Source organism: Raphanus sativus, chromosome 4 (genome assembly GCF_000801105.2).
Source record: "Raphanus sativus cultivar WK10039 chromosome 4, ASM80110v3, whole genome shotgun sequence".
NCBI lineage: Eukaryota > Viridiplantae > Streptophyta > Magnoliopsida > Brassicales > Brassicaceae > Raphanus > Raphanus sativus.
Genome location: NC_079514.1, coordinates 14,758,654 through 14,771,652, shown reverse-complemented (window position 1 = coordinate 14,771,652; position 12,999 = coordinate 14,758,654). Strand labels below are relative to the sequence as shown.

The 12,999-nt window shown below is 37.1% G+C and overlaps 1 protein-coding gene and 1 long non-coding RNA gene across 2 annotated transcripts; both read right to left on the bottom strand.

Moving 5' to 3' along the window:
* Positions 1 to 4,624: 4,624 nt before the first annotated feature.
* On the bottom strand, positions 4,625 to 8,219 carry LOC108849134 (transcription factor MYB88). Its single transcript, XM_018622642.2, has 11 exons — positions 7,667 to 8,219; positions 7,537 to 7,583; positions 7,378 to 7,434; positions 7,222 to 7,294; positions 7,092 to 7,147; positions 6,802 to 7,002; positions 6,498 to 6,703; positions 6,247 to 6,371; positions 5,992 to 6,134; positions 5,575 to 5,902; positions 4,625 to 5,500 (listed from the first exon to the last, which is right to left on the bottom strand). Exons 1-11 carry the CDS (start codon positions 7,751 to 7,753, stop codon positions 5,396 to 5,398), a joined length of 1,428 nt encoding a protein of 475 aa, XP_018478144.1. The 5' UTR covers positions 7,754 to 8,219; the 3' UTR covers positions 4,625 to 5,395.
* A 1,095-nt stretch (positions 8,220 to 9,314) lies between these two features.
* LOC130511482 (uncharacterized) lies at positions 9,315 to 10,827 on the bottom strand. The gene is made up of 2 exons (XR_008944960.1): positions 10,140 to 10,827; positions 9,315 to 10,004 (listed from the first exon to the last, which is right to left on the bottom strand). It is a non-coding gene; the product is annotated as an uncharacterized LOC130511482 (long non-coding RNA).
* Positions 10,828 to 12,999: the final 2,172 nt, after the last annotated feature.

Below are 12,999 nucleotides of genomic sequence, written 5' to 3'. Positions count from 1 at the left end.
AATTTACATGTTATATTCTTTTAGATTTAAGGATATTTAAAGATAATATAAATATTAAAAATAATTTAAATGGGTTATCAAACCCGCAAAGATCTAAATAAAACCGGAACCAATGTTTATAAATACCCGAATAGAGCTAAAATCTTTAAACTCGAAAATTTCAAACCCGAATAAATTTTAACCAAATTCGAGTGGATACCCAAATACTTATCCCTAGCTTAATCAATACAAAATGATCAAATATTATAAATATACTATTTAGTATAAATAAATAAAAATTTAAACTGAAAATTAATATCCGTGCGGTCGCACGGGTCAAGATCTAGTACGCATTATTAATCTATCACTAAGACTGTTTATCTGTTAAATTTGTGAACATTTTATCCGTTAAATTTAATTTGATTCATTATTCGTTGTTATTCGATCCAAAAATTTCAGATATCCGTAAACTTTCGAAACAAAACAAATGTTAAAATTAAATATTTGTTAAAATCAAATCAAATCACAAAGCATGTAAATAGTAATCTTTTAACTATTTTAAACAATATATATGATATCATCTCTTATATATATGGTTTCTTATAGTTAAAAGATAATCTACTAAATACATAAATAAAGAACTTACACGTATTTTTTTAGCAAAAGAAAATAAAACTTTCACGTATTTTACCAAATATGTTTGAGAGCATAATATTGTAGTTGTTTTTTTTTTTTTCCAACTGAAATATATTATATATAAAACACAAACAAAGAGGCTCAAAATAGCCCAAAACAACAAACAAAAAAGCCTAAACCGACAAGCCCAAGTAAAAACAGGACCAAATCCGACCCATTTCCACCGTTTCACCACGTGTACGAAAATCGCAGCACATCATGGGACACGTGTCTGCAGGCAGGGTTTCGTCTGAAAGTGATTGTCGGTCGCCGCCAAGAACGAAACCGAGATCTCACCGGAATCGTAAGCCAACCGCACTTCCGTCTCTATAAAAGTCGACGCTGTAAATAGACGAAGCAAACACCCACCGGACACCGGGACTCACCATGACCACCGGATTCCATCTCCAACGACTATGTCGAAGATATAGGAACCGGAGTTGATCTTATGGGCTCAAACTTCAGAGAAGCGTCCATCGGTCCCACCGAGACCTCTTCCGAATTTGGCCACTCCCCACCGCAACGAAGAAACCGTGACACAGCGCAAACCCATCTACGAAACAGCATAATATATTTTGGGTTATTTTGAGCCTCTTTGTTTGTGTTTTATATATAATATATTTCAGTTGGAAAAAAAAAACAAAAAAAAAAAAATATTGTAGTTGCTATCATATTTTATGCTTTTAACACTATCATATTTTATTCATTAACAATATTATCATCTTTTCCTTTACGCAAAAGTATCTTATCACCTTTGTTTTTAACAAACTTTTTAATATTTTATTGAATTCATGATTTGATAAACAACATATCCCTATCAAGCACAAGTTTCTTATTCCCCCTCCCCCCTAAAATAATATAATTAAAACTCTTAGAAACAATAAGTCTCGTGATTTTTGAAATTATTAAAATTCTATCTGAAACCAACGATCTTAGTAACCAACCCTTAACGACTATGAGTCTATGACCCACTTTGGTGCACACCCTATCGAGCCAGGCCTGCGTAAAGTAAACTTCAGCCTTTGACGGATTCACAAACACCACCAAAGACCCCATTGCCTCATGGTACTATACATTGATCTCACGTTTGCATCAAAACATACATTAATTGAAGTTTAACCAATCTTCCACCCATCTACAATCATATCACATGGTGCCCTAGCGTCTACTGTTTGTTTTATGTCTTAATAAGAAAATTTGATCTCTTTGATTTAAAATTTTTAGGAAGCAGGTTATTACATCATATCCCGGTTATGTATTAAACCATTGGTTTAGTTTCCTTTTCTAACCAATGTACTATATATATTTTTGAACCATGTAACAAACTCTTTTTGAGAAAGTTTTAATTGAAAGATTCAATATGATATATATCAGAGGCAAAACTGATTTTTGCGTGACGATTTCGAGTTTCCGCACAATTTGATTCACGGCGTTGAGCTTCCGTGAGCTTTGGTTGATATCCTCCTTCATCAATCTCCTCATTGCTCTCGAATTTCAGCTCATATCCGCCATCTCTTCGTTCTTGATCTCAATCCTTCTTCACTGATCTCCATTCGATCGTATCTGCAAATAAACATGCTGACATCCTTACTAAGCTGTTGCAACCTGGTCCTTTCAATTCACTTTTAGCTAGGATGTCTACTTTAAGCCTCTTCATTTTATCTACACATTCCATACTTTAGGATTGAGGGGGGTGTAAATCACGGTTATATATTAAACCGTTGGTTTAACTTCCTTTCACTACTAATAGATGTATTATATAATTCTGAACCATGTAACAAACTTTTTCTAAGAAAGTTTTAATTGAAAAATTCAATACAGGTTCTAAAGATTCTACTGAAACTATGTTCAGAGATACTATAACGACTCTTCTCCCTTTGACGACCGACGGATATACTCGCCTTCATATGGCTGGCGTAGTATTATGGCAGCAAAACCTTTGCTCATATCGGGCATGAGAAGGACAATTGGAACAGGTAGAGATACGAGGGTATGGAGTGATCCTTGGGTCCCAGACACAGTGGCCCGACCACCAAGACCTGCCCAACACATAGTCTACAGATTACCCCAACTTCTTGTTCAGTCCTTTATTAGGAATGATACCAAGGAGTGGGATATACAACTTTTACGAGAATTTTTCCATCCAGGAGATATACCGTTGATACTTGGGATAAAGCCCTCCCATTTTTCTGCTATGGATGGGTATGCTTGGAACCACACAAAATCAGGAGCGTACACAGTCAAGTCGGGGTACGATCTATTACAATCGACCAAAATGGATCTATGCACCGAGGTCCGAGAACCGAGTACCACGAGACTTAAAAGTCATGTATGGAAGATTAAGGCGCCAAGTAAGATACTACACTTCTTATGGCAGGCTATATCTGGTTGCGTGGCGACGGCAGAGAGGCTCACTTATAGACACTTGGGCACCGATAGGAGTTGTCCTAGATGTGCTGGCCCAGAGGAGTCGATCAATCATCTTCTGTTTGAATGCCCCCCAGCCCTACAGGTTTGGGCTTTATCGGACTATCCGTCCATTCCGGGTGACTTCCCGAGTAAATCTATTTACCAAAACATGAACTTTCTGTTTTGGGGGAGAAAAGAGGTGGCTCCTTCGAGACCACAATTCGATACCTTCCCATGGATCTGTTGGTACATTTGGAAGGCGAGGAATGACAAACTCTTCAATGGGAAAGTCATCTCCCCGATGGATACTCTACAACATGCATCTCTCGAAGCAGACTGCTGGAGGAAGGCAAATGAAAAGGATCAAACTGATGAGGATCAGGATGACCCTCACACCCCAGCGATAGAGACGCATCCCGAGACACCCCGAATTCCTACATGCCAAATTGATGCATCATGGATTAATACTGGCAGTGTTAGTGGGCTAGGGTGGAGTCTTAAGGATCATATCGGAAATGAGATGTTTGGACTACGGGCTTGTACTAGGAGCCTCTCAGCACTCCATGCTGAGATGGACGGTCTACTCTGGGCAATCTCATGTATGCAAGAAAGGAGGTTCACATCGATACGGTTCGAAACAGACTGTTCGGACCTAGTTGACATGACCACAAACCCGGAAGAATGGCCAACCTTCGCAACAGAACTCGACATGTTCCACCGAATACAAGATAATTTCGAGGATGTGACCCTTAGTCATATTCCTAGAAGTAGAAATGGTCGTGCGGATACTTTGGCAAAGGAAGCTAGGAGGAAAGGTTACATATTTTCCCATATAAGTTAGACTCGGACAGACGGAGATGCTCCCCGAAAGATTAACTCGTCTCGACCCCACTTGATCTAGTATATTAGGCAGCCGACAAAAAAAAAAAAAAAAAAAAAAGCTGCGCCAGCTGAGAATGGACTTATGGGGCACAAAATACAACATACTCTACATGTTTAGCTTATCACCAGAGATTGGATTCGAAGCATTTCAGTTCTGTAATGCAGAAATGCTGTCTATGAGGTGCGAAGGACAAAACTTCATGTTTATGACGATTAGTAACATCGGGTAGCGAGCTAACACGACCATAACCAGGAAGTTTGTTAGCATCGTTGTGTCACTGGTACGGAAATCCATTGTCGTTTTGATGTTAACCAAACTAAAAAGCGGTTCTTGGTCGGATCGACCGGTATTAGGGTTCAATTTTAGAAAAAAAAATTGATTTCATGAACTGAAAACCGGATTAGGAGTACAAAGAAAGAGCGGTTGGAAATTTCAAACTAAAAACAAAAAAGGTAAGAAAGGTGATGATTACGTTTTGTCTTTCCACTAACTAACACTTACTTTAACTCATCCCATTTAATAGAGAAGCAGTCCAGATCCAACTAAGAACCCTCTTCATTTCATTATTTTTTCTGCAACTATAACTACGGAGGAAGGAGAAGAACAAGAAAACATAGGTACGTTCGTAGTACTAATGCTGAGATTTTGACTTCATAATAATAATAAAGACACGATAACTGACACCAAAATCAAATCAGTCCCATTCATATAATCTCTTTACAAATCACATGAATTTTCTTTACAAAAATATCTTATGTTACTGTCTTCTTCTCACACCTATGAGAAGTTACTACATCAAGAAAGTTTCTCCAAAACCTCTTATGAAAGTCTTGGCTTATCTTTTCTTCTTATTCATAAATTCTAATCATCACTCTATATAAAAAGGCGAGATGCCTCTCCTGAAGTAGTTTTATCTTTTTACACTCTGAAACAAAAACTCTGTTTTTTATGTAAAATATAAGTTTCTGTACATAAAATCAACAACACAACAAATCAAGAATTCATTGGGAAGGCAAAGACCCGGATTATGTATCCGGGTTTGACCCTAGAAGAGGGAGGACAAACAAAAGAATGTTTCTTACACATACACACACACACACACAAGTCATGAATTTAGAAGAAAAACACATACTTATTAACCCTTTGATGAAATGGGTTTTAAGTATGATGATGAAAAAGAAACACTCCTGGCGTCCTGAGTATCTGAGAGAGAAACTCAGGTCTAGACTTAGAAATGTTACCTTTTAACATTCTTGGATTCTAGATTATCAACACTGAGGTGAAAAAAAAATGCAGATCATGGCACGCCCGCTTCACAAAAACTTTTCAGGCCGATATGGCTGCAAAACCTAATGAAGAAAATCTAAGCAAAAAGAGAGGGAAGTAATGCAAGTTATGTCGGCTCCATGGAGACACAACTGCGGGTGTTTTTTTTTGGTTTGGTTTGGTTTACAAGCTATCAAGAAGGACTCTTTTGCAAGGAGGTGGTTGTGAAAGATTAGCACTTGGACATGGGGACTCAACACCAAGTGTTTTCAGCACAAAGTTCCTCTCCTGCAGAAGACAGATACATCAGGTTTCTCTTTATTAAAAAACTATTACCATAATATTAGGGTGCAAAGCCTTACACTTTCAGAGAATTGTGGGCTTGGGATGCCTGCTGCTAGAGATCTGAACAATGGAGTGACTTGAACAGGCGATTTGAACTCTTCCTCAACCGACATAGGCATAATCTCATTAGGGTTCTCTAGGACATCTTGACAAGTTGAAAGTAAATCCACTTGTTCCACAGTTGCATCAGAGGCTGGTGGTAGTAACTCCCCAGGATTTAGCTCCTGCGTTTCTGTCTGAGAACCAGACATGGGTTGTTGGGTTTGATCACCAGAAGAATGTGGCATTGCAGTTGATCCTGAGCTATAGTCAGAGCTTGCAGGTGAATCATGGAGTTCAGGTTGCCTATAAAGGGTCACTTAAATGTCAGAAACCATTCCGGTGAAACAAAACAATCATTTATACTCTACTAATAAGAAGAGTGGAATCAGAACCTCCAAGAGGCTTGACTATCTTCGTTGCTAATCCTCAAGTCTTCAACAAGATCCTTAAATTCCTCAAGTTGGTAATCGATATCAGGTAGTCCGTATCTGAATACATCATTCTCTTTGCTTTTATTAAAGAAATCCTGCAGCACCTGCACCATTAGAAAGAACAACAAAGAGCACTTATGTCACCAGAACTGCTCACAAAAGAATCTTGTGAACAAACTGAGTTGGGAATAAGAGCAAAACCGCGGCATAGTTTACCTTCCAGGCATTCTCCATGCTTTGTTCTGTGTTATCTGCATTAACTTTCTGGGCCAATGAACTGAGAAGCTCAGCTTGTTGCATCAAACATGTCACCTTTGGATCATCCTTCCCTTTATCTTCACCTTTTTACAGAAAATACACAGCTTAACAGAATAAGAACTCACTATTATGTTGCATCTTCACCATAACTCTCACATTAGTTTCCATGAAAAGAAACAACATGAATAAATTTGCAGAGTTGTTCACACCTTCACTCTCTTTGGCATTGCATGTTTGATTCTTCTTCTCGTCCTCAATGTGGGGTAGTACCGAAAAAGGAGGTCTTATCTGCTGATTCACAACCTTTATATGTGATCTGTCCCCATAGAGATGCTGGTTCACACCCGGATTAACCTTTATGTGTGATCTATCCCCATAGCCAGCAAACACTGTTACATCAGGAACGTCACTTCTCCTGAAATAATGAAACCATAGACCAAACGTTCTTTGGATCAATGGGACCTCTCTCAAATAAGAGAAATCCAAAAGAAAAAGAAATAAAGGTTGTCTCACCTAATCTTTTTAGAAAGAGGGGAATGGGTTTCGGCTTTCTGTGGTGTACTGATACCACAATCTGGGAGCAACATCCTTTTGTTGTTAGAGTTGACACAAGAAGCAATCCTATTATTATTATTGTCTTTAGCCGCCATGGCTTCATACTTGGCTCTCTTCTTGCACAGTGTTGTGAACCTGTTCTTCACTGCATTATCCGTTCTACAGACAAACAAAAAAAGAATACATTTTTAACCATTTACTTTCATATTCATAAAAGCTTTTTCTGTTTCTTATGTAAGTATATATACCTGCCTGAGACCACTTTTGCAATCTCAGTCCATCTGTTCCCAAACACTCTTTGTGCCTTATACAACCAAAAGACAAGATGAGATAACAAAACTCTTATGTAATAAAAGGAAAAAAAAAAAGATGTCTAACCTCACACAAAAGAGTATCTTCTTCAGGGGACCAACCTCCTCTCTTGAAATCAGAGTTTAAGTATGTATACCATCTGCAACACACACACAAAAATCCATGATCAGATTTAAAAACAAAAAAAAATAAAAACAAATCATTTAGATGTTGACCAGAAACCTGCGTCTACACTGCCTTGTGCTCTTATCACTGAAGTTGGAAGCAATGATCGCCCAACTGAAACCAATCAACACATAAAAAAAAAAACACATCTTTTAATCAGAATCAATCGAATAAAACCCACCAGAGAGATTGAATTGAAGAAGAAGAGAAACGAACTTGTCAGTTCCATGTAAAGTGATTTGCTTTCGAAGAATATCATCCTCCTGTGAACCAAAACACACATCTCAGAAACTGTTGGATCATAACAGAGATTCATCAATATATATATATAGAGAGAGAGAGAGACCTCTTGAGACCAAGTAACAATATGACGCTCCTTCTTTTTGGAATCATCGTTGTTAACCTTCTTCTTCCTCTCCGTTGTCTCTTCCATTAGTGTTTTGTCTCTCTCTCTCTCTCTCTCTCTCTGACGCTCTCTCGTCTTCTGTCTATTCTTAATATTATTTCCTCGACGCTCCCTGTCCCTTTATTGAAACCCAAAACTATCTCTATCCCACACAGACTACGACCCCCTCCGATCTTTCAATTAAAATATCACTCTGTGAAAATAAGGGAACTCGGTTGCTTTTTCACATAAACTTTCACAGAGAGTGAATTTCGACGAAACTGGAAAAGAGGGTTTTATAGATAGAAAGAAATAATCAAACATAAAGTTTTGATTTTTTTCCAAAATTGAAAATGACTTTTTTTATTTTTATTTTATCATTCAGACAATTTCATGAACACTGGTTTTGTTTTAGAAACCTCTTTCACTGTTCTGGAACTGTAAACAAGAAATGAAAAAAGAAAGATCTCATTCCCGTCTCTCTCTCTCCTTCACATGTCCCCTCTTTTTTAAACTCTCTCTCTCTGTATTTTCTTTTGTTTCTGGGGACGATTTCTTGATTTTAAAGAAAATAAATTGAAAGATTGGGTTTAGTTTAGTGCGCGGTATGAAGGCAAGTTTGAAAAATAACCCTAAATATCCATGTGTCACCCCATTTACGCTTCTTTTGTTTTTCTCTATTTATTTCAATTTTTTTTTTCTTCCATCTCTAATTACATCTATAAGGTATGAAAATATAATAATACTATACTTATGGATATGTTGCCTTATATAAATATATAATACATTAAAGTTTAGTACATTCAAAAACTTGCCTTAAGATACACACAACCGGAACGTGGTGGTTTTATTACGGCATATTTTTTTGGTGTAAATTATTACGGCATATTGTCTTTAGATATTTTTCACGGAGTGTATGATAACTTTTTGTGGTTCTCTCTATTATAGATCGAATTGTTTTTTTATTACAGAATAATAATATTTCAAACTGTTTTTTTTTATTAACATGGAATATCCCAAATCCAGGAAGAGATCTAGACTAATCTTAAAAAGAAGTATAACTCACGAATAAACTATTTCTCCGGATATTCAAATAGACCATAAAATATAGGTCTATGTCTGTGTAAAGTGACCAAGATAATTGTGACTTACTTTCACGCAACAGGTGTATCAAATCTAAAACGTGTTAGCATCTCAGCCATGTTTCTTTACCACTCGACCACAATCATCTGGTCATATTTCAAACTGTTTGCATTTTGAAAAGTTCACATGGTTTGATTTGTGATCTTTAGACAATATAGTCATATTTAGAATAGAGTTTAATTTTTCACACATATTTTCCTATTGATTGTGTTTTAATCTTTTGATAATACTAGTATTATGTTCCAAATTACATCATGAAAAAAATATAATGCTTAAATTTAGTTTCATCGATTTTATTTCAGACTCTTGTAAATAAAAAAAATTAACTATCATCTCAAAAAAAAAATTGTGTGGTCATACAGCATAACTCTCTAGTTCATACCGTGAGTAGTTTGGATCTATTTGTCACTGATAGACAAATCACCATAAAATTAGTCAACTGCATTATTTTTTGTCATCTGTTGGATTAATATTGAAATCACCTTGTATTACACAAAGCCGGTAAATGAACAAAGCTTTTCCGGAATCAGAAGCCGACGAGGTAAACAACACCCCTCGGTACCAAAAGAGAAACAACAACGAGAAAACTAGCTTAAACTAAAACAAGGAAGGCAAATATCACTACTGGAGAGAAGAGCTCCACCACACACTCAAAGGCGAGCTTACCATACGAGAACTCAACCACAAATAGCACCAAATGAAACGATCACTGAGATAGACTGGAGACACACAAACATCACCATCACATAAAACAGAATCGAGAGAGGTTAGAATCCTAAACCGTCGCTGAATACACCATTCAATCCCAACTAAAACTCGCCATTAGACCTTGAATGGGCTCACTACGCGCCTCATACGCACCATCACTCTACGGCAAAGCCTATAGAAGCTTTCCGAACACGTCTTATTCACACAGCCGGTAAGAGGATAAAAACCACTCCAATCCTGAACAATAACGAACAAACCGATGACACCACCAATGGAGCATTCGCTCCTGAAACCATCTAACTTCTGACGACCATATCAAACTTAAAAGAGAACTCGCAAAAAGCTCTGGCCTTTTGAGATCAACCACCACCGGAACTGACCCCATGAACAGAGGCAGCAATCCAAGCCCAAACTCTCCAAGCAGTCCAAAACCGACCAAGTCACAGAACTCCACCGAAACAAGAAACAAGAGAATAAGAGCACGAAAAGAGGGACAACAAGTCAAAATCAGTAAGCGGATAATACTAAAGCACACAAACGACCAAGCCCTAGGTAATAAACCCATATCTGAAATCGTATGTACCCGAAACTCCAATCCACGACCTCGCCATACCAGATCCGAACAAAACCCTCTAGACGACTCCGACGACATCAAGAGATGACACCGGCGCTCAAAAACCTCTCACTCCTCCTCACTTTGAATCACTACGATGAAAACACACCCAGGAGAAAGAAACCACACAAAGCAAACCCAGAAACTCTGTTTCGAAACGCACCTCTCACAGCACCGTGGGGGCCGCCGGAGAGGAAGAAACCCTCGACTCCTTTTTATCGCCTCTCTGCTTTTTTTTTCTCCCTTTTGGTCTAGTCAACTGCATCTTAGTCCGTCAAATATCTTGGATTATAAAACTATTAAAAAGAAAAAAAAATTAAAAATCCTAGAATTTACGTGTGTAATATATATTGCAAGGCGCCTATGGACAATGTTGTTGGTTTGTATAAGAGTATACAACAATTTGTATTACTCGACTCAACGATCAACGAATGCTTTTAGTTTTAAAATTTCCAAGACAAGTATTTTTTTTTAACCTAAAGTTTGCATTTGAAAAAGAATTATAGCTGTAACATAAGAAGATGATATTTGCAAAAAAAAACTTAAGGAGATAATGGTTTTAAAAAAAAAAAACTTAAGGAGATAATGGAATTATTTAGTCGAAAAAAATGGAATTCAATGTATCCAAACTTAAACCTTATTTATCAGTTACAAAACAAAAAGAAAACTTAAACCTTATTGGGCTTATTGCAAAAGTGACTCAAAACTTGAATTCAAACAGAAAACTAACCTTTTCTTTTGACTCATTTTTTTTTTGAGTTTTTAACCCCACATCTGCATTTTATCTACGAAAATGCCATTAACCCTTTTTTTTTTTTTTTTTCGAAAATGGCTTCTTTACTGTCTCAACCTCATTTTCTTCAAGTATTTACAATATTGCTACTGCCATGAATAGTGGGAACAACCTTGTACGAACTGTTTGGAGCTTTTAATGCCCTTTAATGCACGTAAATCTCTTTACACTCTCTCTGTTTCAATTGTTATGAACTAAAAACAACATTTCTTTCACTTTCTCTCCATATTCATCCAAAAAACTGAAGCTTTTGATTCAAAATTGTTTGGAGCCATATTTCTTTCGTTTTGACTTACGGTTGCTTTCGTTTGAGGTTCTGGGTGGTTGGAGAAGACCCTGTGTGCAAACAAAGTCATCTCACCTAGTTGAAGGTACGAATTTGAATTTTTTTCAAAATCTGTTCGCGTAGAAGACTTACAAGTAAGTCATCTGTATGTAGAAGACTTACTGATGAGTCTTCTGGTCAAACGGACGACTTAAACTAAGTCGTCCAGCTTTGTTTGGTGAAAAAAAACAGTCCAGACGACTTATATATAAGTCGTCTACGAGAAACAGGCTAGTTTTGCATTTGACCGAATCGTGTCAGATCTTTGACTATTTCTGGACGACTTATAATTCAGTCGTCTCTCGGAAAGTTAAAATTTCAATATTTTATTAAACTAGACGACTTACGTGTAAGTCGTCTTAGGTTAGTTTTGTAGTTGAAAAATAAAACTTCATAATTTAATTTTTACCAGACGACATAATATAAAGTCGTCCCGTCAGAAGACTTAATTTAAAGTCGTCCGGGGAAAGCAAAGTCGTCCAGAATTTTTCCCAATTAAGTCGTCCAAACCTTGCTTATCCCGGACGACCTTAATTAAGTCGTCTAGCTGGACGACTTTTAGTTAAGTCGTCTGGAGAAAGTTAAATTTCAAGTTTTATTTTTCAATTACAAAACTAACCTGGGACGACTTACGTGTAAGTCGTCTAGTTTGAATAAAATATTGAAATTTTTACTTTCCAGAGACGACTGATTTATAAGTCGTCCAGAAATAGTCAAAGATCTGACACGATTCGGTCAAATGCAAAACTAGCCCGTTTTTCGTAGACGACTTATATATAAGTCGTCTGAATTTTTTTTTTTAACAAACAAAGCCGGACGACTTAGAATTAAGTCGTCCCTTTTAATTTTCAATTGCAAAAGTGACCTCTTTAGACGACTTACCTTTAAGTCTTCTGGACGACTTAAATCTAAGTCGTCTGCGATAATGTTTGTTGAACTTCTTCATTTTCTCTATGTTTACTAATGTGTTTTATTTTGAATATTTGCAGATGATTTTTAAGTTACATGCAGTGTATGGAGAATGGTTGTTGAGAGATTTCCGTTGGGATTTTGTGGTTGATGATCTCAAAGGAGCAAGATTGTTTTTATTGAATGAAGATTCAACACATGCTGAACTTGTTGCAATGGCTCAAGAAGATTATAACCTGGACATGAGATCAGTGACTGTGGAGATTAGCTACTCATTACCAGCAGAAATGATGATGACTCCAAGCAGTCCTCCCATTCATGTTACAAGTGATAGACAAGTTCGAAACTTGCTCGAGATACTCAAAACGCATAGAGTATGTCTTTGTGTATCAAGCCGCAGCAAGGTGGAAACGGTTTCAGAGAAAAGAGAAGAAGCTGGTGATAATGATGAAGCTGGTGAATGGGAAGAAGATGTTGGTGATAATGATGAAGCTGGTGAATGGGAAGAAGATGTTGGTGATAATGATGAGGCTGATGAATGTTTTGAAGATGTTGGTGATAATGAGTCTGTTGAAGATGAAAATCAAGATGGGGAGGAGGAAAATGGGGAGGAGGATGCTGATAACACTATTGTTGGTGAAACGGATCAGAATGGTGGGGATTACAGTCTTTATGGAAAGGTTCTAGATGAGGACGAGGAAGATGATGATAATATTTGTTTTGAAGAAATTGAAAAGACATATGCTAAGACAAATGCTATTGAAGGAGGAAAATCGGATTGTACCAGCATCTATGTCAACCAG